Here is a 23,296-nt window from a genome sequence, read left to right on the forward strand (position 1 = left end):
TGTTGCTACTTGCAGATATCATAATAAAAGTTAACAATGTATTTTTTTTGTCACCAGGATACTTTAAACACCATTATCCGTTGCTGCTCGCCAAGATTTTTCTTCCTGGGCCTGCCGGGCTTCACAATGCTGGTCGGCGATTTTATCACTGCAGCTGCCCGCGTCCTCAGTTGTAACTCTTCCGAGGTACACCCAAGGCATCAGCGTGCCTCCATCTTCTTCAACACCAAGTGGAACATTTGATGCATCATTTTTGTAGCCAAACATCATACCTTGCTACTTCAGGGTATCCTTTTATTGGGGTCACAATTGCAACCAATGTTATGGTGGATCAAGACACACTCAAATCCACTGATTGGTTGAAAGAGAATAGTCTGTCAAATGACATCGTCACATATTTATAACTGACCTGTAAATTTCTTATTTATATATATATACACCACACATTAACTTTACTAAGTACTTGTGTTTATTGATTTTTAAATGTAATTTGAATGAATTACATGACGAAGTATTACATTTGTGTGATTTGCATATTTTCTCCATACGCTAGGCTCCCAGGATGGAAGCTCAAACAATTCTTGGCTCATTAGTGTGTTTCCCAAACCTATACGTCCACATTCCAGTCCTGCGGAGTGTAGCTGGCTCTGATGACACTCAAATCGGAAATGAGGATATCAAGGTAAATCGCTCAGTGGGTAAAGGAGAAATTATTTCGAGTATTTTTCATTACTGTAAGGGCTTTAAAACCGTGGGGGACTTCAATCCCAAAATGGACATTGTCACGTATGGAGTCTGTGTGAGCGGAAGGACCACGCTATAATCTGATAATGTATGTTTTTGCACTTCAGGATTATCTTGTCAATATCCTGCTTGAGGCTGCAACAAAAGAACACTGTGAAGAGGCCAGGTAAGTAATTACAGTACATGGCTGAAATAAATTCAGGATTTAATTTACCATACACGTGTATGAAATCTAGATATTTGTGTAAAGCCATTTTTCCTCAATAAAACGTTTTTACTTTTATAACAATTTTTTTTGCGTTCCAGGTGTATTGCTGTGTGCAGCCTAGGCTTGTGGGTTTGTGAGGAACTGATGCAAACAAACATCCATGATCAGGTGAAAGATGCCATCAATGTCCTGGGAGTAACACTAAAGGTCCGTGGCCAATTTATTATCTATCTATAAAGCAGAGCTGTAGTTTGTGTTGCACATCATCCCTGTATTTTCACTCTGCATGGACAAAAGTATTGGACATGAAAATAGAGAGAATTTGCAAATAGTCTCCCTCCTGTTTGTGTATTATATTATATTATATTATATTATATTATATTATATTATAATTATATTATATTATATTATATTATATTATATTATATTATATTATATTATATTATATTATATTATATTATATTATATTATATTATATTATATTATATTATATTATATTATATTATATAAATGTGTTATAGTTTGTCATTACGTCTCGGCAAAATTTTCACTGCCTTAATTTTTTTGTTCAGTCACTCCTCATAAATAGTCGGTTAATTTAATGTGACAATGTCATTGTCACCGCTTCCCTCTGTTGACAAAGCCATGCTTCATCTGTGGAAAGGGGACAAACAATAATCAGTTAAAAGTTGAATTCAATGAAAATATCCAATTATCCTGTGTCACTAACGGCTTCTGTCTGTAAATGAATGGACCACGCATTTTACACGGTATGTCGCTTGGATCCGAGCTAAACGATTAGCTTTGTCAAAAATAATCAGTCAACTAATTTTTCTGGTGGCTATTTTGTAACAGTCCTCCCTTTCTTTTGATTGAAGAGATCCAGAAAGCCAGTTGAGGTTGTTTCTTTCCTCATGCAGAGGGACATTTTTGGTGGCATCATTTTGAGACTGCTCTCTGTAGATGTTGGCCAATTTGAGCAGCTACATCCCAGCTTCCTGCTCAAGCCCCCCCCCCCCCCCCCCCCCAACACACACACACACGCACACCCCACCCTTCTATCTCTAATGGAGCAGTAATCACTCCCCTGTACAACTTGACATACAAGACTCCGCCAGCCCCAAAATAGCGGGTGTAGGCTGGGTAGAGTGTGTTGTAAAGGGGGGAGGGGGCTGAAGAGTGGCACTGAGTCTCTTTTCTAAAAGCAGGTGCTGAACTCTCAGGGCCTCTTTTTGTGTTTGGCCATTTCTGTACTTCATTGCATTATCTACCCTTGCTACATGTTGAGAGGCATTCAGCTGGAAGACATGGGGGGGGGGGGGGATTCTATTTCTGAATAAAGAATTTTAAATCACAGGAAAAATTCACAATTATCGTCTTGGCTGAGTCTAGAGAAAATGAAGCATGGGTACAATTGGAAATGAGTTTAACCTTCGTGTTTTTTAAAATGTAGGAAAACATGAGCTTGCACAGAAATGAGTTTTTGTTAGTACAGGTGTATGCGAAAGTGTCTTATTGTGACAGGTGATTATTACGCGTGATATAACTATTTTGCAACAGTTGCTACTCATCCCCGCACATTGAGCTATTTAGCAAAAGGACTCCTTGTGATATGAACTACGCGAACCTGTATCACGTTCTGAGGCTCTTTATGAAATATGTTGTACCGTATCAGCTTTTTTAATCCATAAAAAGATAGTGTCAGTCAAGGAAGATGTAGGTTCATTGTGTTTGTATCGCTTAGGGCATCAGTGTCAAATTCAAGGCCCGGGGGCCAGAAACGGCCCGCCACATTATTTTATGTGGCCCCCGAAGACGAATTGTGCATTAACTTGATCTGTCAATACTAAAGTTACAAATTGTCTTCACTTTTAAAAAAGTTTTTTACCATTGATCTTTTCACAATATTTAAACAGTTTTTACTAGTCTCCGGTTTCAAACTTCAGTTTGTTGACGGACATAATGGCCCTCCAAAGGAAACTGACTACGATGCAGGCCGCGACAAAAATGATTTTGACACTCCTGGCTTAGGGGCATGTTGTGGGCGACTGTATCCTGCTCACCTATAACCCCAAAAAGTTTTTTTGCCTGTGTGAAAACATTTATGCGCATTTAATTGACTATTATTTGCCACATGGTGGAACTGCGATTCAAATTTTGAAAACCAGACTCGGCAACCCGTGAAATCGTGTGGCAGAACCAATTGTGGCCTTTTGGAACTAAATAAAAGTCGCAGCACCAGCCAAACTATAAGTGTGACTTATAGTCTGAGAAATATGTTATATAACAACGTGTCATGTAAGAATATTTGTCTCACCTTTATTCATAATGGTTTTCTTTTTCTGTGCAGTTTGGCAACAAAGCTGTGGCTCAGGTGGCCTGTGACGTTTTTCAGCTGCTCATCTCTCATTGGGAGCCTCTCCAAAATGTGGAACCGACTCTACCTAAGAAAATCATTGAGGTAACATTCACATCCATCCACCGATCTGCTGTTGTTTTGGGTTTGTATGCGGTAACATGTACATTTCTTGTACTGTTGGGAAAATATGAAATGTTTGATTTCTTTTCTCCTTACCTATGAGTCTTGTTTTTCCTTCATGCTTTGTCCCTTTGCAGATATTTGTGGCCACAACAGCCTTTTTGTTGCCGAGCGCTGAGCACTCAACAGTGGAAGCAGACAAAAAGGTACATGTTGGGAAGAAAATTACTGAGATCTGAAGGTCCTTGATCTATCGTGGTGGAATGGTGCATTTATGGAGGAATGTTTTCACTCATTACATTTGTTTGCTTATGTTTCCCCACACTATTCTTTTTCTTTTTTTTTTTCTTTGCATTTTGTGTCATTGTGTACATTTGTTCAATATATTTCAAATTTCCTCAGTTGGTGGTGTCCCTACTGCTTTGTCTTTTGGACTGGTGTATGGCTGTTCCACTGAGTCTGCTTTTGGAACCTATCACCACATCTTTGCTGGAGGACAACACGTCCCCCAAAGCCCCCCTACTGGACTACATCTACAGGGTGGGTAGTGTCACTTGTCACTTTAACTAGACAACACTATGCCTCATTTAACGTTACAGCGACATGATATTGCAGAGGCAGTTGGCATAGCTGATTTATTTATTGTGAACCGATACCATTTTTTTCAACAAGAATATCCACTATCTCCTTCCTATTAATGATCCTTTTTTCTTTTTTTTACCCTCCTGACCCTGAGGAGCTTTAGGCCTGAATGAATGACGTATTATTCATTCCCTCCTCTCTGGGCAGATGCGGTCAACGGCAGATCTTTGTAAAGATGTCAGCACTGATAAGAAATGGTCCAATTATTCAAACGGGACCCTTTGTCCATTTGATAAGCTCGGGCCATAAACGCTTGTCGTGCTGATTTGAATGGAATATGTCTTAATATGTGAGCGACTGCAGCTGCTATAAAAGCAAAGACAATTAGGCATGATTGGTTGTCTCTCTGAAGACAAACAAGGCCCCTCTAGGTTTCATTGGAAATAATATAAGGTGTGACAATAATAATGCAATATCCAGTCTGAAATCTGGAGATTTCCATGCTGATTATTCCACAAGACCCTCCCTTTTGTTATATTACTGGCCAGAATGCATTGCTGTCAAGGTAGTGGACTGCCCCTTATTGACCTTGCTTTAATTACAAATCTCAATGGAGAAGCATTTCTTTCTTTTCACTTTTAAAATCAACTGGTCAAATATCAATGCAATTACACATGAACATAAATGGCTGCCTTGGTTTTCATCCTGGCACAGAACGTGCTTGCGATGCCTAATCGAATGCAGATCCATTGCAAAAGCAACATCGCACTAGACCTCTTTGGCCTACTGTTGTTGTGCTCAAGCTTCTCCATCTGCTCTCCGTTCCTGCCTCAGCAGCCAGCTGCATCACCCCTCTGTGCGGGCTTGTTAGGTTTACATCTGTCTTTGTGAAGACCAATTTAAATTTGAACCTGTGTGTGTAAGGGCGAACTGTAGTGATAAATATGCAAATGTGTGTACGGCATACAATCAACAGCGATGGTTATTTTACGACAGGAACATAGTGGAAGGTTAGGGTAAGTTAAAGGAGCTATCCTAGGTATACAAATCAAATTAATGTCCTTCCAAATTGTTGTGCGATGTACATGTGCCCCCCTGCCCCCCTTAACTACAGTGTGCTCATTTGTCTGTTACCCTCCAAGAACTGTTGCTATGCAAAGTGTAGTCACTTAGTTGTCAAGCACAGCCGTGGGCCCCCCCCCCCCCCCCTTTCTTTCTCTCCATCTCTCCACAGAGGGAAGCTCTTTGGGGGCTTTGGTGTAGCAGCTGTTTGGTTCAGGTCTTTTCACCATCAAGCTGCCAATCCCTCCCCCGTGTCCTCAAAGGTCTGCTTGGGAGATTCATCCATGTACTGTCTACATTACCACACACTATACTGTTTCAGATGACGGGCCCAGCCTGCCTTCTCAATGCGTCTCTCCACCAAGTGCGAGCGCATGTGTGCACTGAAAGGGATTAGCCTTTACATGGCTTTACCCCAAGTTGCTCTACTGTGACCAAGCGGGGCCCCTCATTTACTTAAATCAGACATATGATCTAACCCCTTACATCCAATGGCATTATACAAATTACAGGTATGTGGAGGATGCGTGTTTGTCATGGGAGTTAAACACGCAAAAAAAGAAGTCTTAATTAAATCAAACAGCGTAAACCTGTCCAATGGCTGTAATCGACTGCCCCAGCGCGCCTTATCTGCTGCTGCCAAGGGATGCTCTGCCATCTGTTATGTAGATCGATACATTCTCACAATAGAGAAGAGATGGATTTTGAAGCAATAAAAACACTCCCCCCCCCCCCCTTCTCTTCCATCGCCATGGTGTAAATGGATGTATTGTATTTCTCTTCCAGCTGGTTATGTGTTAATTGTGAGTTTGTGAAAATTTCCATTATAGTTATTCATACTTCAGCGGGTTTATGATTAAAGTATTCTTTGGATGTTCCTGTTTAATTTTCTTCACCCCAAAAAAAGATGTGTCAACTTTATTATAGCTGTTAGAGTTCACTCATGGATTTTATAAGCGTCAAGTGGGTTGCCAGAGTATTGCGCTCGCTGAGTACTCTTGGTCCTCTTAGTACTCCCCTAAATCATGAAACCTGAAACAGACCTGTAGGATTGTCACTGCACCTCATCTTGGCCAGACGCTATCGTATCTAATCAGGCAGCGTCTTTGCACAACGCTGATGCAATTTTGCCATCAAAGCGCCTCTCACTGACGGAAAGAGTAATACACAGCCAGGCAGGCACTCAATATCTGATCAAGTGTTATCCCCTTTCTTGTTTTTCCCCTTAGGTGCTGCACTGTTGTGTGTCAGGCTCTACCCTCCACACCCAACAGAGCCACTACCTCCTCAGCCTGGCAGACTTGTCCGCTGATTATGATCTCATGTTGGGACAGGTGAAGAGTTTTGAGCCGCCACCTTCCCAGACGACCACTACCGACTTCCGCAGCTTGCTCACCGTTGCAGAGGGTAAAGACGCATGGCATTCACAACAAATTTACTTTTACATTCTGGTTAAAATTGCAGTTCTTTATTTTCTTTTTCGTTTCATGCAAAATGAGCCACGAGCCCCACTACTGTTCTACAGTGCCAAAGGGACTTGTTACCATGACGATAGGGGGCAGAGCTAGGGTGTTGCAACTCGGCGATCCAGATGAAAAAAATTGTATTCAAAATTTGAAATTGATTCATGAAGGCAGAATTAAAAGACCATGCCACTGAATTACACATCTTTAATTGATCTGTACTGATTAATGTCTGAAGTACATGCAGAAAACACAGCATCGAGACAATTTTAACCAGCCACAACAATTTAGCGGAAAACACTTTGCTGTGATGAGGCTTAAGCTTTTTTTTTAGTGCTCGTTCACTTAAGAAAACTGAAAAGGGGAAAAAAAAAAAAAAAAAAAAAAAAAAAAAAGCTGAACTGTTCTTAGCTTTTGTAGGTTGGGCATCTTTTTAGTTTTGGAGTATTGCTTACCTGTTGCTGACTGACTGGCCAAACATTGGTTTCAGGTGTCACAAATATGGTTTTAAAGTATTAATTTCACTTGGCCAGATTCGCTGATTGTTCCCCCCCATCTCTACTGTTTTCTATTGGCCATGTTGTATGTACAAACATCCAATAGTGTGCAATAGTCCAAGGCCAACACTAGTTTCATTATTCAAAAAGCTCTTCATTTTCATGCAACACATTGGAAAAGCAAATACAGAGGCCCACAATTGTAATAATAATCTTTGGTTTAAATTTTGGACCTGGATAAAGGTGTTTGTATAGAAAATTATTTTTGCCATCTCAATAGTATCAATGGAACTGCCCCTTTTCATAATCATGTTTCATATCAAAAAGGCACTACGTGTGATTTTTCTTTTTCCCCACTTTTGGTCAGTTCAGCCTTAGTGGAGCTCTCTAGTTAAATGGGTGGCAATATGGTGATTATCTAATTACTACTATCTAAAACAAATCAAATTGTAGCCTTAGACTTTAAGCATTTTATTCGCAGCCTCGTCAGTGCATTCCAAATATCTTAAAAGGAGTTCTCTGAAAGAATTAATTCTAGTAGCCCATCCATTTGGAGCTGCTCTATTAAATGTCAATATCCTATTAAAAATATAAAAGAGGAAATGCAACTATCAGGGAATGCAACATTCCCATTAGTGCTCATCCTCAAGAAGACCCATTACAGGGTTTAGCTAAAAATGTCAAATTTTTCCTATTGTGGTGACCTTGTGATTCCATTAGGCAATGTATTCTCCCCCCCGCCTCGCTCTCATGTCCTCAACTTCTGAAAAGTCCCTTTGAGCCCAAATCCATGCAATATTTGCACTGAAACAATGTGAGAATATGTGTCGGCCTCAGAATTTACAGCTCACCTTTTCTTTGTGGCCCACAGCTGCAGAGTCTTAGTGGAAATAACAAAACACTATCAAAAGGGCAAACCAAAGAGTGCCGGCCTAGTTATATTCATGCCCCCACCTCATATTGATCAAGTCACATCAAAGCTCCAGCGTATCTCTAATGTAGCTTGGCCTGCTTTCTAAAGAGCTTTTTCCACTTTGATGGGGGGGATGATGGTATTGATAGCACTGTCACAATGCAAGAGTGCATCTTCTTGTTTTTCCCCTACATCAGCGCATAATGAAGCCCAGCATGCTTTTCACTTGAGCGTAAAAAGCCCATGCATTTACACAAATGCAATTCATCGAGTAGGCTCCCATTCAGTAGCCTGTGAAGATGGAGATTCTCATTAGCGTGCGGACAGTCTAAACACTTGTCCATTATAAGGAGACTCAATGGGCTTTTCACAGTTGTCTCGTATGATTAGATGCTACCTACTTAGAGTCGTGCTAGCTAAGCTATTGTGAGCATCGAATAAAGTACTTTTACTTGTAATCGTAATTGAGATGTTGCTGTGTGTTAAGAGATGAATGAGATAGTAAGTAGCATGTCTGCACTGCATTTATGATAAATGATAGGTATTCACCCATAGGTATGATTATTTCAGGTTTATTTATCATATCGCCCTTATTCCTTTGCCAGAAAAGCGGCGTCGGAGCATGGAGCTGATTCCCCTGACAGCACGGATGGTCATGACTCACCTGGTGAATCATTTGGGCCATCATCCATTAAAAGGAGGCCCGGCCCTCCTGCATAGCCTCGTGAGCGAAAATCACGACAATCCGTTTGTGGAGTCTTCCGAGCTGTCCTCCGAGGTCTTCAAAAGTCCCAATCTTCAGCTCTTTGTTTTCAACGATACCACACTAGTGTCCTACCTGCAGATCCCCGCAGAGGCCCCCACTGTGGGGCAAACCCCCCACCCGTCCTCACAGGTGCGCATCATTGTCCGCGACATTTCAGGGAAATATTCGTGGGATGGGACAATCCTGTTCTCAACCAACCAGGAAGACTCCGAGGATATCGGCGTTTTTAAGTCAGTCGATCACACGCCGGGACCCACCGCTGCCGCAGCACATAGCAAACCTTTGTCCAGTTCTCCAACAAGAGGACCGTCCAAGTATCATTTCTCTGTCTCTGATTCCCACCCCGACTCCTGCGACGTGGAAGAATTAGATTATCTCAATAAACTTTTAGAGGAGCTCAGCCTGAGCAGCCCGGAATGCCTCCCCAAATCGCAAGTCCAGTTAAATCAGCCGGCCTCCTCACCCTTGGGGATGAATCATGAACAAGAAAGTGCCATCCTCAGTGCAATTCTTCGTCAGACTCGGCAGGAGGAGGAGCAAGTCAGAAGGTGGGATGCTGATGTGAGCTTCCAGGCTTCCTGTCAGAGGGAATCATCCCACCAGGAGCCCAAGGCACCTTTTTATTACTGTCGGCTACTGCTCAATGACCTTGGCATGAACTCCTGGGAGCGACGGTATGCTATGTGACAATTATTCTTTAACATGAACGTAGAACGTGATAAGTGACTAATCAGTTTTCTCTATAACATCTTAGAAATAAAACCATTTGATTGAAGTATTAGGCTACCCATATCATATTTGCATTTATGACATCGTCCTAATATCCTGCAAATAATTCAGCTGTTAGCTTGTGACTCTTAAGAGAGCAATTTTTAGAAAGCACCAGAGTGCTTTAATCTTCCCTCCACAGGGTAAATGTGCCCAGCTGTTTACACAACGGTCTACCTTGCACTGCCGCATCTTTATAGTTCCACCCCCAAATTAAAAACTTGCACCTCTTAATAGTGACAGCGTAACATGCACACAGCTTGTGGGAGATTGCTGTGTGCACCTGTGGCCTCTTGCATTAATCCGTAAAAGCGGGAGGTTGCAAGGTGCTCTCTTGTATACCAAAAGTGGAGCAAAAGGACCTGAATCTGATTTTTTATTTTTTTTTTTTTTAAATAAAAGAACATATTTACAGTCAAATCATTACATTTTTGAAATTAAATTTGGGAAGGTAGTTTTCTGCTAAATCCAGACCCATTTCAACACTTTTAATTACCGTAGTTTCCGGACTATAAGTCGTGTTTTTTTTCATAGTTTGGGTGGGGGGGCGACTTATACTCAGGAGCGACTTATATACATATATATGGGGGTTTTTTTTTCACTTTTTTGGGCATTTTATGGCTGGTGCGACTTATACTCCGGTGCGACTTATAGTCCGAAAATTACGGTAATATCATTAATTATAATGAGTTAACATGCTTCAACTATTTTATTTATTTTTTTGCCAACCAGGAAAAGTTTTCATTTGCTGAAGAAGAACTCCAAACTCTTAAGAGAACTAAAGAACTTGGATTCCCGACAATGGTAATTTATTTGTCGTCTGTAATTGACTTTCCCTCCTTACCTCTTCAGAAAACCACATTTGTCAGTGAAACTGCTGCTATAACTGTATACATTTGGCTCCATGAGTGCTGTGATAAAATTATGTTGGCATCTATTTTTTCCCCCCAAACTATTATTTTCCAATTTGCACCAGCCCCTCCCATTAACTGCAAAGTAAAGTGAACAAGTTATTTGGTGTCATGAATCATTTGTGAACAATAAATGAATGATAACTACTTTATTTGTTGTTCTTAAGTCGGGAGACCCACAAGATCGCTGTGTTCTACATTGGCGAAGGTCAAGAGGACAAGTGCTCCATCATGTCAAACGGTGCCGGCAGCCAAGCTTATGAAGACTTTGTTTCTGGGCTCGGATGGGAGGTGCTTCATAAGTGTCTTAACACTCAAAGTCGTGGAATACTGTGGTTATGCAACATGATATATATGTTAAATATATTCCTCAGGTGGATCTGGCCACACATTGCGGCTTTATGGGCGGCCTCCAGAGGAATGGCAGCACAGGGCTTACAGCTCCCTACTATGCTAACTCCACTGTAGAAGCCATCTTCCATGTTTCTACGCGTATGCCATCTGATTCTGATGACTGCCTCACCAAAAAGGTGGGTCGCGTCTACAATGATGACCGTCAGTCGTAATTGCACGTTGAAATTCAGGTCCTCAAATTACAAACACAATGCGTTTCCGAACGCTGTTGGTAAGTCGAGTTGTTTGTAAGTTGAGACAGAAAATTTTGTTTTAAAATTACATCGAAATACAGTGATCCCTCGCTACATCGGGTTTCGTTTATGCGGCTTCACTACATCGCGGATTTTTTTTTCAAAATTAAAAAAACAATTTAAAAGTCAAAGTAAAACTTCTAAATTGAGGAAATGTGTCTAACCTTCAGTACAATGTAGTATTGCTCCAAATGTTCGTTTACATTCCTTTAGAAGTCCGTTTTCGCGTGTTAGTACGATCGCGAATTAGCGCGATTGCGAATTAGCATCTTTCCGCTAACTCGTTAGCCTGCCCAGTACTTCTTGTTGGTGACCTTACTTCGCGGATTTAATTATCGCGGGTGGTTTTTGGAACCAATTATCCGTGATAAACGAGGGATTACTGTACATTTAAAATATATATACTGGTATATGAGCAATTAAATTGTACACAGTAGGTACTGTTTATCCATATATTGACTTAAAAAAATGATAAACCCCAAAGGTTCTTCAGAACAAAAAATAGATATCTCTGTGCTTGGTGTTAAGCTGTGATCGGGAGGTGTGACTCCAGAGTGTGACCATTGATTAGTGACCCCGGCAAGCAGACATGACGAGGAGAGATTGGCGGGCTCACAAGTTGAATAGGGGTGCATTTGCCGCTGTGGTAATGACTACAATTCTGCTATTCCCTGCCCCCCTCCTCCTTGTGTGCTGTGACCAGGGCCTGGATTCAGCCATTATCTCTCCCTGCTAGAGCAGGCGCCGGACGGATGCCGGCAGGACCCTTTTATCCAATTCCTGCTGCCTCCACAGGAGCGATCAATTGGGTTCTGCCGTAAGATTCAAGGCTGTCGTACGCAAGGAACAGTTAGCGCGAAGAAATGAGCGGCAAAGGCCCCTGCCTATGCTGCCAATCTTCTCATACGGTGCCATGCTGAGAAGGGAAATTAATCAGGCCGCCCCGATATCTAACTCCAGTCCTCCAGCGACCATGTGTCATCAATAACCACCTACAAATTCCTCACCCATACTGGAACCTGTGCCTTTGGACTGCAAAAAATAATGACGATCTAGTTTAGGACAAAATAGGGAAATGGCAATATCTCAATATTCATTTTGCAAAAGGTAATGCTGTAATTGTTTCAACTCATCTTACCCAAATGGCCACACCAGCCACACGCTGGAAAGACAATGGTTGGCTTGGTGCACACTCAAATGCTTCCAAAGAGTGTGGGGGCAGTAGGAAGTGAAGAATTGAAATAAGAAATGGGCTTCAGAGCTGGCTGAGTGGAATGTTTTCCATGTAAATTTACGAATAACACTTTTGTCCAGCTGTCTTCCACTTCAACTGCCTGTGTCCGTAGAGCTACATTTTGTATTCGTCTGCGGGTAGAAAAGGATGAGGGAGGTCAAAGAAAATAGCCAAATCAAACAGAAAAAAAGGGGGAAAGAACAAATTCCTCAATCCAATTGTGGGTTGTTGCACAGTGCAGGCTGCAGCGGTAGCAGCTGGCCTCCGTAATGTGGTTATAGAAGCTACTTGCAGAGTTGGGGTCAGACAGTGAACAAGTGTGTGTATGTGTGAAGAAGACGGAGATAGCCAAAGCTCTTTTCACTCTCCCTAAGGCACCGCAGGTTAAATAGGCCACCAAAGCTGTTTTCATGAGTAGCCTCGAGTCTTCTGAGGTCCTCCCGTCTGCTGTTTCCATCGTGTTGAGGCCCATCAACTGGGTGCGAGGTCAAAGACAGCTAATTGGATAGCAGCCTTAGCCTTGACATTCCTTTTTTTTTTCTTTAAAAAAACAAAAGAATAAGTCACACATTATTAGGACGTTATTAACAAAGAAGATGCTAGAGCCAGATGTTTGGATCTTAAGCATCCTCATTAAACTTGTGATTCATCTCATCCCAACGCTAATATCTTAACCCAAATTAACATCCCAGTGTTAATTGATAGCACCAAATACATATTCAACATTTCGGTGAAATTGTCCCAGTGACTGACCTGGTTTGTACCTGCCACTCGTTGGATAGCCCGACTGAACCGGTGAACAGTAATCAGCATGCCGTGCGTTTGTTTAAGACCATGGAATTAGCATAATTAAGGGCTTATAATAGAATGCGCTAATTGCATTTTTGGTGGCGAGGGCATGTTTGCGAATGGCTCATTAGGCCCACGGTACATTGGCAGATGTTTTCAAGCAAACAGTGTGTTAATTTTCGGCGTCTGTGATACCCCATAAACACAAGAGTTACTGGACTATCTAGACTTGTTGGAAAATATAAGGTAGCTGTGTTGATTCAACTTTGGATGAAGCTGTTTGCCTATTTCAAAGCAGCGTCAGTCAATTTCCTGTTCTTTAAGTGTACACTCTTGTCCTGCCTGCTTTCATTTATTTTTGTGAATAGAGTGGAAATGGGAGGCAATTTAATCTCTGATGGGGAACTTAATTGGATTTGAATTATTGGGTTTAAAAGGCTCAATTTTGTGCATTTTTGCTTTTCATTTTGAATACATGTTGGAAACACCATAAAAGGGTGAAACCTGAGCCCAGACTACTGTTTTAATTTATTGTTTTCAAAGTTTGTAGTTTAACGATAAACATACTTGTTGCACCTGCTGCATTATGTATTTTCTCGAGTATAATAAAAATGCTTTCAGCATAAAAAAAAAACATAGTATCCACAGATATATAAAATGCTTGAATACAATCTGATGTAGCATCAAAACAAATAAATATAAAATACAGACTACTCTCACCACTACATTTGTGTCCTCTATGATGGCCACTAATATTGATTGGATAAACTAGCAGCTTGCCCTAATCCTCCATTTTATTTTGTGTGTGTTCTTGTCACTGTGGGAGGACATTCACATGCAGTTGCCAGTCTCTTGATTAGTCTGATTTTGTGTGTTTGGCAGCTTCGTCACCTCGGAAATGACGAGGTGCACATAGTGTGGTCGGAGCACACCAGGGATTATCGGCGGGGCATCATTCCAACTGACTTTGGAGACGTGCTGATTGTCATTTACCCAATGGAGAACCGCATGTATTTCATCCAAATCATGAAAAAACCACAGGTGAGAAACAGTTTAACTGTGCTGTAATACGCACGTTGGTCACATGGAAATAATACATCTGAATAAATCTACAAACAGTTATTTGGGCTCGACCAATCACGGCTCAGCTTATGAATGTCACGTGACATTTTCAGTCCACAGTGGCAAAATGCACTTTTAAAGGCCATGATTGTAAATGGAAAATAATTAAGTTATCAAATTCATTATAGACATAATATTTACTTTTTACTGCTGAAAATTGCAAAATTAGAAGTGTATCTTTTTGTTTTTGACATTTCTTGTGTACACTTCCTGTTGAGTGCCAAAGTCACTTTTCTACGTAGAGCTCATGGGACCTCGATCAAGCAATATTATAATTCATTCCCATTCTAATAATTCTGTCAAATAGTGCAGAAAATGTTCATTTTTTTACTATCTTGTTGTGATATTACAGACCTTGTTGTGTGCTAACAACATTTTTGATTGCATGATTTTACTGTAAAATAATAGTTAAATGCTTTAAAATTCAAGGATGCTGTTTTTATTATGATATTACAAGGGGAACTCAATTACAACAGATGACTGTTATTGTAAAATATCAGCTGTCACAGTACACAGTTGTGTGGCAAATGAGTTAATCATATTTAAATCCCTTTGTTATATAATTTGACTTGCTATTGTACTCCTTAAATCACCAAGTTGAAGACAGCAGGACCTTTAGAAGGGACTTTGACATTCCCGTCAACTTCCAGGTCAATGACCATTGGGCCTCAATGATTAAGGGCGCGCAGGAACAGACGCGTGTGCCCACACACTCGCGCGCGGCGGCTAAAATGCTTATTGTCGCTTTGTATTTGTTATTTAGCTCAATATGGGGGCATTGTTAGGTATTGATTGTCATTTTAATTTCATTTACCATACGTTGATTCTCATTCAATATGTGCGGCTGTCATGCGTAGTTAGGTAACATGCACTTAAGTGTTGAAGCCTCTCGCCTAAAACAGATGGAAAAACGGTCAGAGTATAAGATTTTTAATCAGCCTTATTTTTGAAGCCACACTGTCAGAGGATTGATTAAATTAACGTTGCCTGTTAAAATACCTCATGTTGCTATTTTCCTCAGGTTCCCTTCTTTGGGCCTCTATTCAATGGCGCCATCATCAATGGGAAGCTGCTGCCAAGCTTAGTGCGGGCCACTTGCATCAATGCCAGCAGAGCTGTCAAATCCCGGCTGACTCTCTACCAGAGTTTGTATCCTTTTTTTTTTTTTTTCTCAGTCCTTCCGATTTGTTTTTCCATCATCACAAAAAAGGGATGGTTGCGTCAGATTAAATTATAACGTCAGGCATAATTTATTTTAATCAATATCAAAGCCTGTTTAGGTTTTTCAAACCTGTCAAAGTAGATTTTGGTGATTTCTTTAAAAAAAAGAAAAAAAATTTATGGCTGCTTGATTTATATATAACACCAAAGAGATTATATGTTCAATGACACCCGCGTCCCATTTGAGCAAATTTACCGAGACATGTGGTTCGCTTGTCACGTCAGCCAATGTACACAGCTGAGTGCCGACATGGATCTTTATTGGCTGGTTGATTTGCATACAGCTATTAAGCCGGGGACCGTTGCACAGCCTTGAGCAGCATGTAAGATTGTATGGACCTGTTTGTCGCACAGATGATGTGTCATCATCTATTACTACCATTTTATGGAGCACAAGTAGGGCCACATCAACAAATGTTCTCTCACACACGCACGAGCCAGCTCACTCTCATCCTTCCATCCTGACAGTGTGCCGTTAAGAGCCTGACTCCAGCTGTAGTTGTCAGTTGGTTTCAAGGCAATGTAATCACCAATGGAGACAAATTAGCATGTGAATGCCAGCAGCACTGGATTGGGACGGGAGATTGGAAGTGGTGGGGGGGTGGGGTGTAAAAGGCTCGGGATGGCCCCTGGAGGGGGAAACCTGATCTCTCATAACACCCTGCTCCTTCTCCGACAGCATGTACAGCACTGGCTCACCGCAGCCCCTCTGGCGGTTGCTATAGAAACCTCCCGCCGTGTCGTTTGGGGTAAAAGGGGTAGAATGTAATATTTTAATATTGTGGAGTGAATTTTTCATTGTAGATCATGTGCGGCTTTGCAGTCGGATGTGTAAGTATGTATCTGCTGTTGCACGTCGGTTGGTCCCCACCATATTTCTATCAGGCCGTGTCTTTGTATCCCCGGGGGCGTCTTGAGTGACAGATGTCTGTTACCCGACGCCAAGAGAATTAGCCCTGTGTGTCTCTCAGCAGCGCCAGGAGGAGGAGCCAACTGCAATCTGCTTTCCTTCGTAAGCCTCGGGGGGAGTGCCGGGACAGGACAGAGGCCTTTCCGCGGCCGCAAAAGTCTTACCTGGCATTCCTTAGCAGAGAAGCAGATAGCACGACGTCGTGATCTATGAGCGACGATAAGCCTCTGGAGTTGTGGCGCCGATAGGCTGCCAGGCATGGCGCTGTCCAAGAGACGTGCCCAACGAACGTGCCAGGCACGCCGAGCGCACTGCCAGTATCTGCTTGTCCTTCTGCTGTTTGTCTGAGGAGAAAGGGACGTAATGAATGACTGTTTTGGTTTGGTGACGTCAAAACCTTTAGTGTTCGGTGCACTTTTTTTTCTTTCTTTCTTTTTCATAAGCCTTTCGTTTGCAGTTTCAGTTTACCGGCTTTTGGCTCTTTCCTGCCCTAGTGTGCATTTTTCTATCTTCTTTGGAAATGCTTCTCTTTTATCTTTTCCCGTTCGAACAATAGTCCAAGCCTTTTCCGGCGAAATCCTCATCCTTAGTTTACCCCGACACAATGCTTTAACACTCCACAGTCTGCTCTCTGGCTGTGAGGCCACTCTCCAAGGTAATTAGTTGAATATTTCTTCAAAGAGAAGCTATATGACCCCCGTGTGTCTTGATAAAAGGCCAGTATGACGCTGTGGCCCCCCTCTTCTGCACAGTATCAAGGCTGGAGAGGACTCCAACAGTCTGCTGCAACACTCCCAGGATCTTTCAGTCTAATAGGATTTGATATAGAAAATGACCACCGGCAACATTTTTCCGAAAATACAGACACAGATTGGCCATGTGAGGGTTTTCAAATACTCATTCCCCCTGCCTCCCTCCCCCTACACACTGCACTCAATTTCTCCTCATCACGTCTTCAGTCATCTATTTTCTTTGAGATATGTGGAATTTCAACTAGTTTTTTGTCCGGTGTCCAATGTCTGTTTTAACTTCCATCATTGTTGTCTCTCAGGATGCAATCGCAGACATCATATAACAAGTCTCTCGCAGACAACTCGTAATGTATCATCTATTATTTAGATGGATGATGGAAAATGCAGCTGGTCTGGCTTTTGGGTTCGTTGGTGCGTGATGTCCGTCTCGTCCCGTTCGTCCCTCGCTTTTTGAATGCTTATGACCGCAAGATGTTTGCTTTTATTAGACCACATCAGCAATCGAGTATAAGTGACTTTCAAGGAGGGGCGTGAAACATTTGTTTGAAAGTATTATCTTGAAAGAGGTGGCACGTTTGATTGCATCACCTTAACTGCAACATACTGTCGCTGGAGAATCATGTCTTCATGCAGCAGCTCAGATTCATTTCTCTCTTTGACAAGCACTCTCCATCACTCAGTGTGATATTATTAAGGGTAAAAATGTATGTGTGTGTTGAAGGTGACGCCAAGTTTCTAATAGGTGAGAGAGTACAGAGCCAACCGTCCTTGATTCAGAGACGTAGCCTCGCTATTGGACACAATCAATAGTTTTTGCACACTGTCCCCCCCCCTCATTCTCTGATGTGACACACAGGCACAGAACCATCTCCAGGCAGCGATCAATAGCCATAATCTGTTTCTGCCCTTCGCCAGTCATGCGAGGCAGGCTTTTTGGTGTGTCTCTCTTGTTGTGAGTTTGTGTGTGTGGTTGTAAGATTAGGGCCAGGTTGGGTCTTTTCAGTTGAAACCAGAAGTCTGCCATGATCTTTCACAGGCCCCACATGAGCACATAATGCCCCGAAAAGATGTAAATTATATCAGTAGATGTGTCATGACAATATGACCTTACTGTGCAGCCCCCCGACCCCCAACGTCATTACAATTATTACAATCAACGTCATTGACGGTGACATATTCTCACACTCCTCCCGAGAAAACTCTTTGTCCCTTTCTGATGCATGCATGACTACGACAAGTTTTTTTCTTTTGTTTACTGCCAGGATTCCTCACCTAGCACGGATGAAAGTGGCTTGTATGCCTGATAGGGTGTCATGAATAGGATCTGTCATGTTAGTGTTGTCTCACATGAATTATTAAGCACCGTTGATCGGTCTAATTTGCCAGCTGTTGTGCCATAACTGTATGCAGTCTCATGGATAATACAAGACAATTTATATTGCTGAGGAGTACGCAGTCAGATGCCAAGTGTGAGTCCATTATACGCCAGGCCTACTCAATGTTCTCAATTGATGTGTGTATAACAAGTGCACTTCCTGTTTATTCAAAAGCGGGGGGCAGACAACCTGAAATGTCTTAAATAGTCCCAATCGAGACGGAAAACAACGGTCTCATTCGAATGATGAAATTCAGAGCACATACTGTTTGTTCTTATCTTAGCATTGATAGTGTTTGAAAGTTTATGCTGCATTTGGGGAGCTACTGAGAAGTGTGTTTGTGTGGGTGCGGGTGGGAGGGGGGGCTTTTCCCCCACTGAATGTTTTAACCTAATCCCATTATCAGTGTAGCGCACTGCCTCTCAGTTTTTCACCCCCCCGCACCCCCCTCCTTATCCCTTCCCCCCTCTCGCCCCTCTCTCCAGCTGACCAGCTGTTCCTGCCGGGACTCATGACAATGTCCGATGTGTTCAGATCACCGAGTACCACCCGACCAACCCGCCCTCTTCCCGAAACACTTGCACAAATACACAACGCATCCATGCACAGCCAATGGCTTAGACCATTGCTGCAGCCTAGGTAGGCCGAGAAGGAAGAGGGTTTTAGGGAGTCAAAATTGGGCAAGCTTTGGTAATGTAAAGAGATGGGGAGGAGACGGGAGGTAGAGGGCGGGGGTGTCTGTCAAACCAAGAGCTCTGACTCAGGAGGCAGCCCAGCTCGGATGGCATATGGCGTCTAGCGTCATACAACATGCAAAAGTATTCTCTCCCCACGCCCCCTGGATCCACTCCTTCCTCTGTCTGTCTCTCTCCCCTGCTGCTAATGCAGAATGACTCATAGCATTACTCATTTTTTTTTCCTAAACACCCCCCCCTCCTACACACACGCATCCATCGCATAGGTCCTACACCCTGAAAGCCCCAGGGGCCAAGCCCAGCTCATCTTGAGGTCCATGGGCCCCCCACCCCCTATTAAAGACAGGTAACGCAGGCATGGAGCCAGACCAACAGCAGGGACACAGAGTCCTGTTTGTGTTACCGCACATTCACGGCTGGTGTCAAACTGTTGTAAACATTGTGGCTTTGCTTGCCTGATGTATATGGAAGCCACCTTGCACTTGCAATGCATTTACAGTTGCCGTTATTTTTTTATTCTGCAATTAATACTGTAGAACAAATGCACTCCCAAATAATGATGCTCTGTGTATTCTTAAACTTGAACCTCCTCCTTGTGCCCGCCCCCCCCCCCTCCTGTGGCCGTCTGTTATCCATTCATGTCTGACATCTGTCTGTTTGTCCGCTGTAAAGTGACAATGAGCATGTTGCCAGTTTTATGTGGAATCCATTTCTCTGTGCCATCATAAGATGAAGCGCAGGGCACCACTCAGATCACATATAACTTTTTTTTTTCTTTCAAGGAGACATGCCGTCATGACTTGGTTGTCCATCTTGTACATACAAGCAAGTTCTCCCAAAATATCTTTGACTGGCCATTACCAACATATTTATATTTTTTGTATTTAAAGAACAATTACTTCAAAGTCTAGCCTACTTATTCCTGCACAATGGAGTTGCTTCAGCTTGCGTTGGATGCTTTATATTGCGATAATGACATCATTGTCATAACGTATTTTTTAAAGACATCATTGTCATAACAACTTTTTAAACTAGTAACTTATTGGGCGACAAATTATTATATCCTGTACACCAGTGGTCCCCAACCACCGGGCCGCGGACTGGTGGGTCACTTGGTACCGGGCCGCCAAGCCGCACAGAAAAAAATAAAATAAAATTATCGACGATCAATTAATTCAGGTCAAGACACTCGTCCCGGTCACGTGACATGTTTCCCCAGTCGAGCCCGGAAAGCTAATATGTGGCGACAGGCTAACTAACCAGGCAATGAAGCATTCAAAACTGCTTCAACACATGGAGACCAAGCATCCTGCAATAAAATACATACCTTAATCACTTCGGGTGTCATTGTCCCCGATTACGTCTAGATGGGACCGGCCCGTATCTGAGAAACAAACTCAGTGCTCCCACTAAATCAACGTACTGGTGAGTTTTATTTTTGTCATTTGTACTTGTTTTTATGTCAGTCGTATCATTTTATTTCATCGTATTTATATATTTATTATAAATGTATTATTTATTTATTTATATAAATGTATTATTTATTTATATAAATGCCGGTCCGCGAAAATATTTTTGACATGTAACCGGTCCGTGGCGCAAAAAAGGTTGGGGACCACTGCTGTCCACTACATGTCCAGCACATTTTTGCGTTTAGAAATGTTGTCCTTAAAGTAAACCATATATCCTCATCTTAAAATGGACTCTACAAACTACAGAGATTAATATATCATTGGCATGTATAGACTGACCCCATACTGTACTCGAAATGTTATGGTACTCGGAGCATGGATGCTAGAACATGTCTGTCCGCTTGAAGTGATTAGCATCCAGCTAGCCATTCCATCTGTTCCCCCTAGCCCTGTTTAATTAATGAACTTTCTTTCTCCGCCCCATAGCAGCCACCGCTACACTAAAGCAAAAGCTGTTAACCCTCTCAGGTTATTCCCCCCACCCCTCCACTCACACTGCCAGTCACACACACACACACAATCCTTAGTGGGTGCGTTCTCATTGATTAGTTACGTTTTGTTTTCCTCTCTTTTGTCTGAGGTTCTTGAAGGGGAGGGTTAATGAGCTTTGCTGGCAAGCAGTAGCACTCGGAATTCAAGGATAAAAGCGAATCATCTTGTCGTTTTTGTGTGTGATGGATTCAGAAGAGACGAGCCCTTGTGCCAGTGTAGGGGTTTGTGTTTACGTGTAGGCTTGTGTGTGTGTGTACGCGCCTCAGCATTTGTGTGTGTATGTGTTTATTTGGATGGGTATGAATGGCTTTGAGTTTGGGCTGTATTGCATTTCATTCCTGCTGGTCCTTTATTCCTCTTCAGAAGCAGGGAGTCTGGAAGACTTTTGAAATGTTTGGCTCTGACGCTATTCATCCACACTTCCAGCCATCTCGACAAACTCTTGTCTCGTCCCTATTTTACCACCAAAGTACACGCTCGCGCCCTTTTATGTCCCTTTTCCCTTCGGTGTCTCTTGTTACAAGGCAGCGGACAGCCTTTTGTCCTGCTAAAGCTGCCCCTTTTGTTTGGGCTGCCTTTTTTATCCTTGTGCTAATCGCCGTGGTCGTGTGCCTGAGTTGGACCCCATATTTCACACTCGGCTCCCCTTTGTTTGACGCACCGCCCATGATAAGAATCCCAATTCTAGGGCCTCTCTGATATTGAAATCCAACAGCGGCGTAGAAAGAGCTTTCAATCATCCATTATCTGTGCTCCAGTGATTACCATTCAATCTCGCAGGGTCCGGCCTCCTCATCACCAGCCACCGAGCTGAGGCCGAACCCTGAAAAAGCCCGCATCCCCCCCAACGTTGGTGTCACATTCAAGGATGTCCATAGATATTTCTGACACTGTCTTAAGACAGCGTCACGTCTAATGCTGCTGGGAAATGTCACTGAAATGTCACTCATCACTCTGCGCTGGAATCTTTTGGTGTCTGGTGTGGCCTTGGGATTTTGGAACTCCAGAGTAGGTCACCTTGTGACATTATTGGGCTCCTTTGTCCATTTTGTCAGGTGATGAGATTGATATTCGGTTCAACTGAGGCTGCGGTGCTTTTAATATCAGACTTAATTGGTTGTTTTTTAAAGGAGGAATTAGATGATTATTTATAAGTTGCACATTGATGCCTGTTTAAAAGCTTCAAAGGCGATGTCTGCTCCCTAGCTGGCCTCAGGCAATTGTTCTCTTATCCAGAGTGTCCTCGTGCCTTGCAGCATTTGCATCTCTTCACAAAATGGAATTTTCTGCATTGGCTGACAAAATATGGCAGACAAAGAAATAACCAAAACAAAACATTTAAAGATGCATTGCTGTGCATTTTCAACCTCTTCATCCAGAAATGGGCTTTTGATGTGTTAATACTCACATAGGCTATTTCATTTTCAAGTGGGAGCAGCGCTGAGACGTATTGACCGAAACTTGCTCACTTGATCACCGCAGCAGGCTCGATGCCTCCCAATGAGAGCATTTTGTGGCTTGGAGAAGCAAACAAAACAACACTCAGCGAGGTTATGATATCTTGAAATTGATGCGAGCATGCAAGATATGTTCATTTAATCCCGGCTGCATTTATTCATTGTTCAACCACCACTTTCTGCTTCATATAGTACGTATTTATTCATCATTGTATGTTTTGATACACAATCATTGCTTTTGGCTAATACCGTGTACACCTCTTCATTAGTTATGGATAGCCTCTAATTACTATTGACGAGACTGGCTGATTTGGAGACAAATCTATCGCTTTTTCTTATTCAAATGAGTGTTATTTATCCTCGGATCTCCAAACGAGGATCTTTGGAATTGACCTTTGTGCGGGTTGATATAGCATGGACGCTCAAGCTACACCCACTTGTTTTTGTATGTGCCGACTTTGACAAGACCCACTCTCCCTCCCCCTGCATCATCACCCGTCTGTGTGGATGTATAGCACTTCCCGCTCCTCCATCTGTTTTTGTCAACCCATGAAAAGGTCCATTGTAATCCGCAGGATGCACAGTTGACGTGCTGCAATCTTCGCTTAAGCCAATCAAGGCGGTGCACCCAACTTATTCCACAATTTCAAGAGACCCAGACCCCTCCCCCCGAGATCATTTTGAGTCCCCCGGGCTCTCGTCAGCTGAGCTGGGGGGGTTTTGTTGTTGTTGTTGT

The 23,296-nt window shown here is 42.6% G+C and overlaps 1 protein-coding gene across 4 annotated transcripts in view; it reads left to right on the forward strand.

The window, feature by feature from the left end:
* The window catches only part of ralgapa2 (Ral GTPase activating protein catalytic subunit alpha 2), a 67,547-nt gene that overhangs the window by 25,311 nt on the left and 18,940 nt on the right, over nt 1–23,296 (forward strand). For 3 of the 4 annotated variants that reach the window (XM_061300873.1, XM_061300874.1, XM_061300875.1), the window contains exons 25-38: nt 58–186; nt 554–682; nt 852–910; nt 1,051–1,159; nt 3,303–3,413; nt 3,569–3,637; nt 3,834–3,971; nt 6,305–6,482; nt 8,554–9,388; nt 10,215–10,286; nt 10,561–10,684; nt 10,768–10,923; nt 13,946–14,104; nt 15,207–15,334. In XM_061300873.1, coding sequence (XP_061156857.1) covers nt 58–186; nt 554–682; nt 852–910; nt 1,051–1,159; nt 3,303–3,413; nt 3,569–3,637; nt 3,834–3,971; nt 6,305–6,482; nt 8,554–9,388; nt 10,215–10,286; nt 10,561–10,684; nt 10,768–10,923; nt 13,946–14,104; nt 15,207–15,334 — 2,396 coding nt within the window. Of the gene's footprint in view, nt 1–57; nt 187–553; nt 683–851; nt 911–1,050; nt 1,160–3,302; nt 3,414–3,568; nt 3,638–3,833; nt 3,972–6,304; nt 6,483–8,553; nt 9,389–10,214; nt 10,287–10,560; nt 10,685–10,767; nt 10,924–11,743; nt 13,572–13,945; nt 14,105–15,206; nt 15,335–23,296 lie in introns of those variants that run through there. The other variant, XM_061300876.1, reaches the window with a different exon arrangement.

Source organism: Syngnathus typhle, linkage group LG16 (genome assembly GCF_033458585.1).
Source record: "Syngnathus typhle isolate RoL2023-S1 ecotype Sweden linkage group LG16, RoL_Styp_1.0, whole genome shotgun sequence".
Taxonomy (NCBI): Eukaryota; Metazoa; Chordata; class Actinopteri; order Syngnathiformes; family Syngnathidae; genus Syngnathus; species Syngnathus typhle.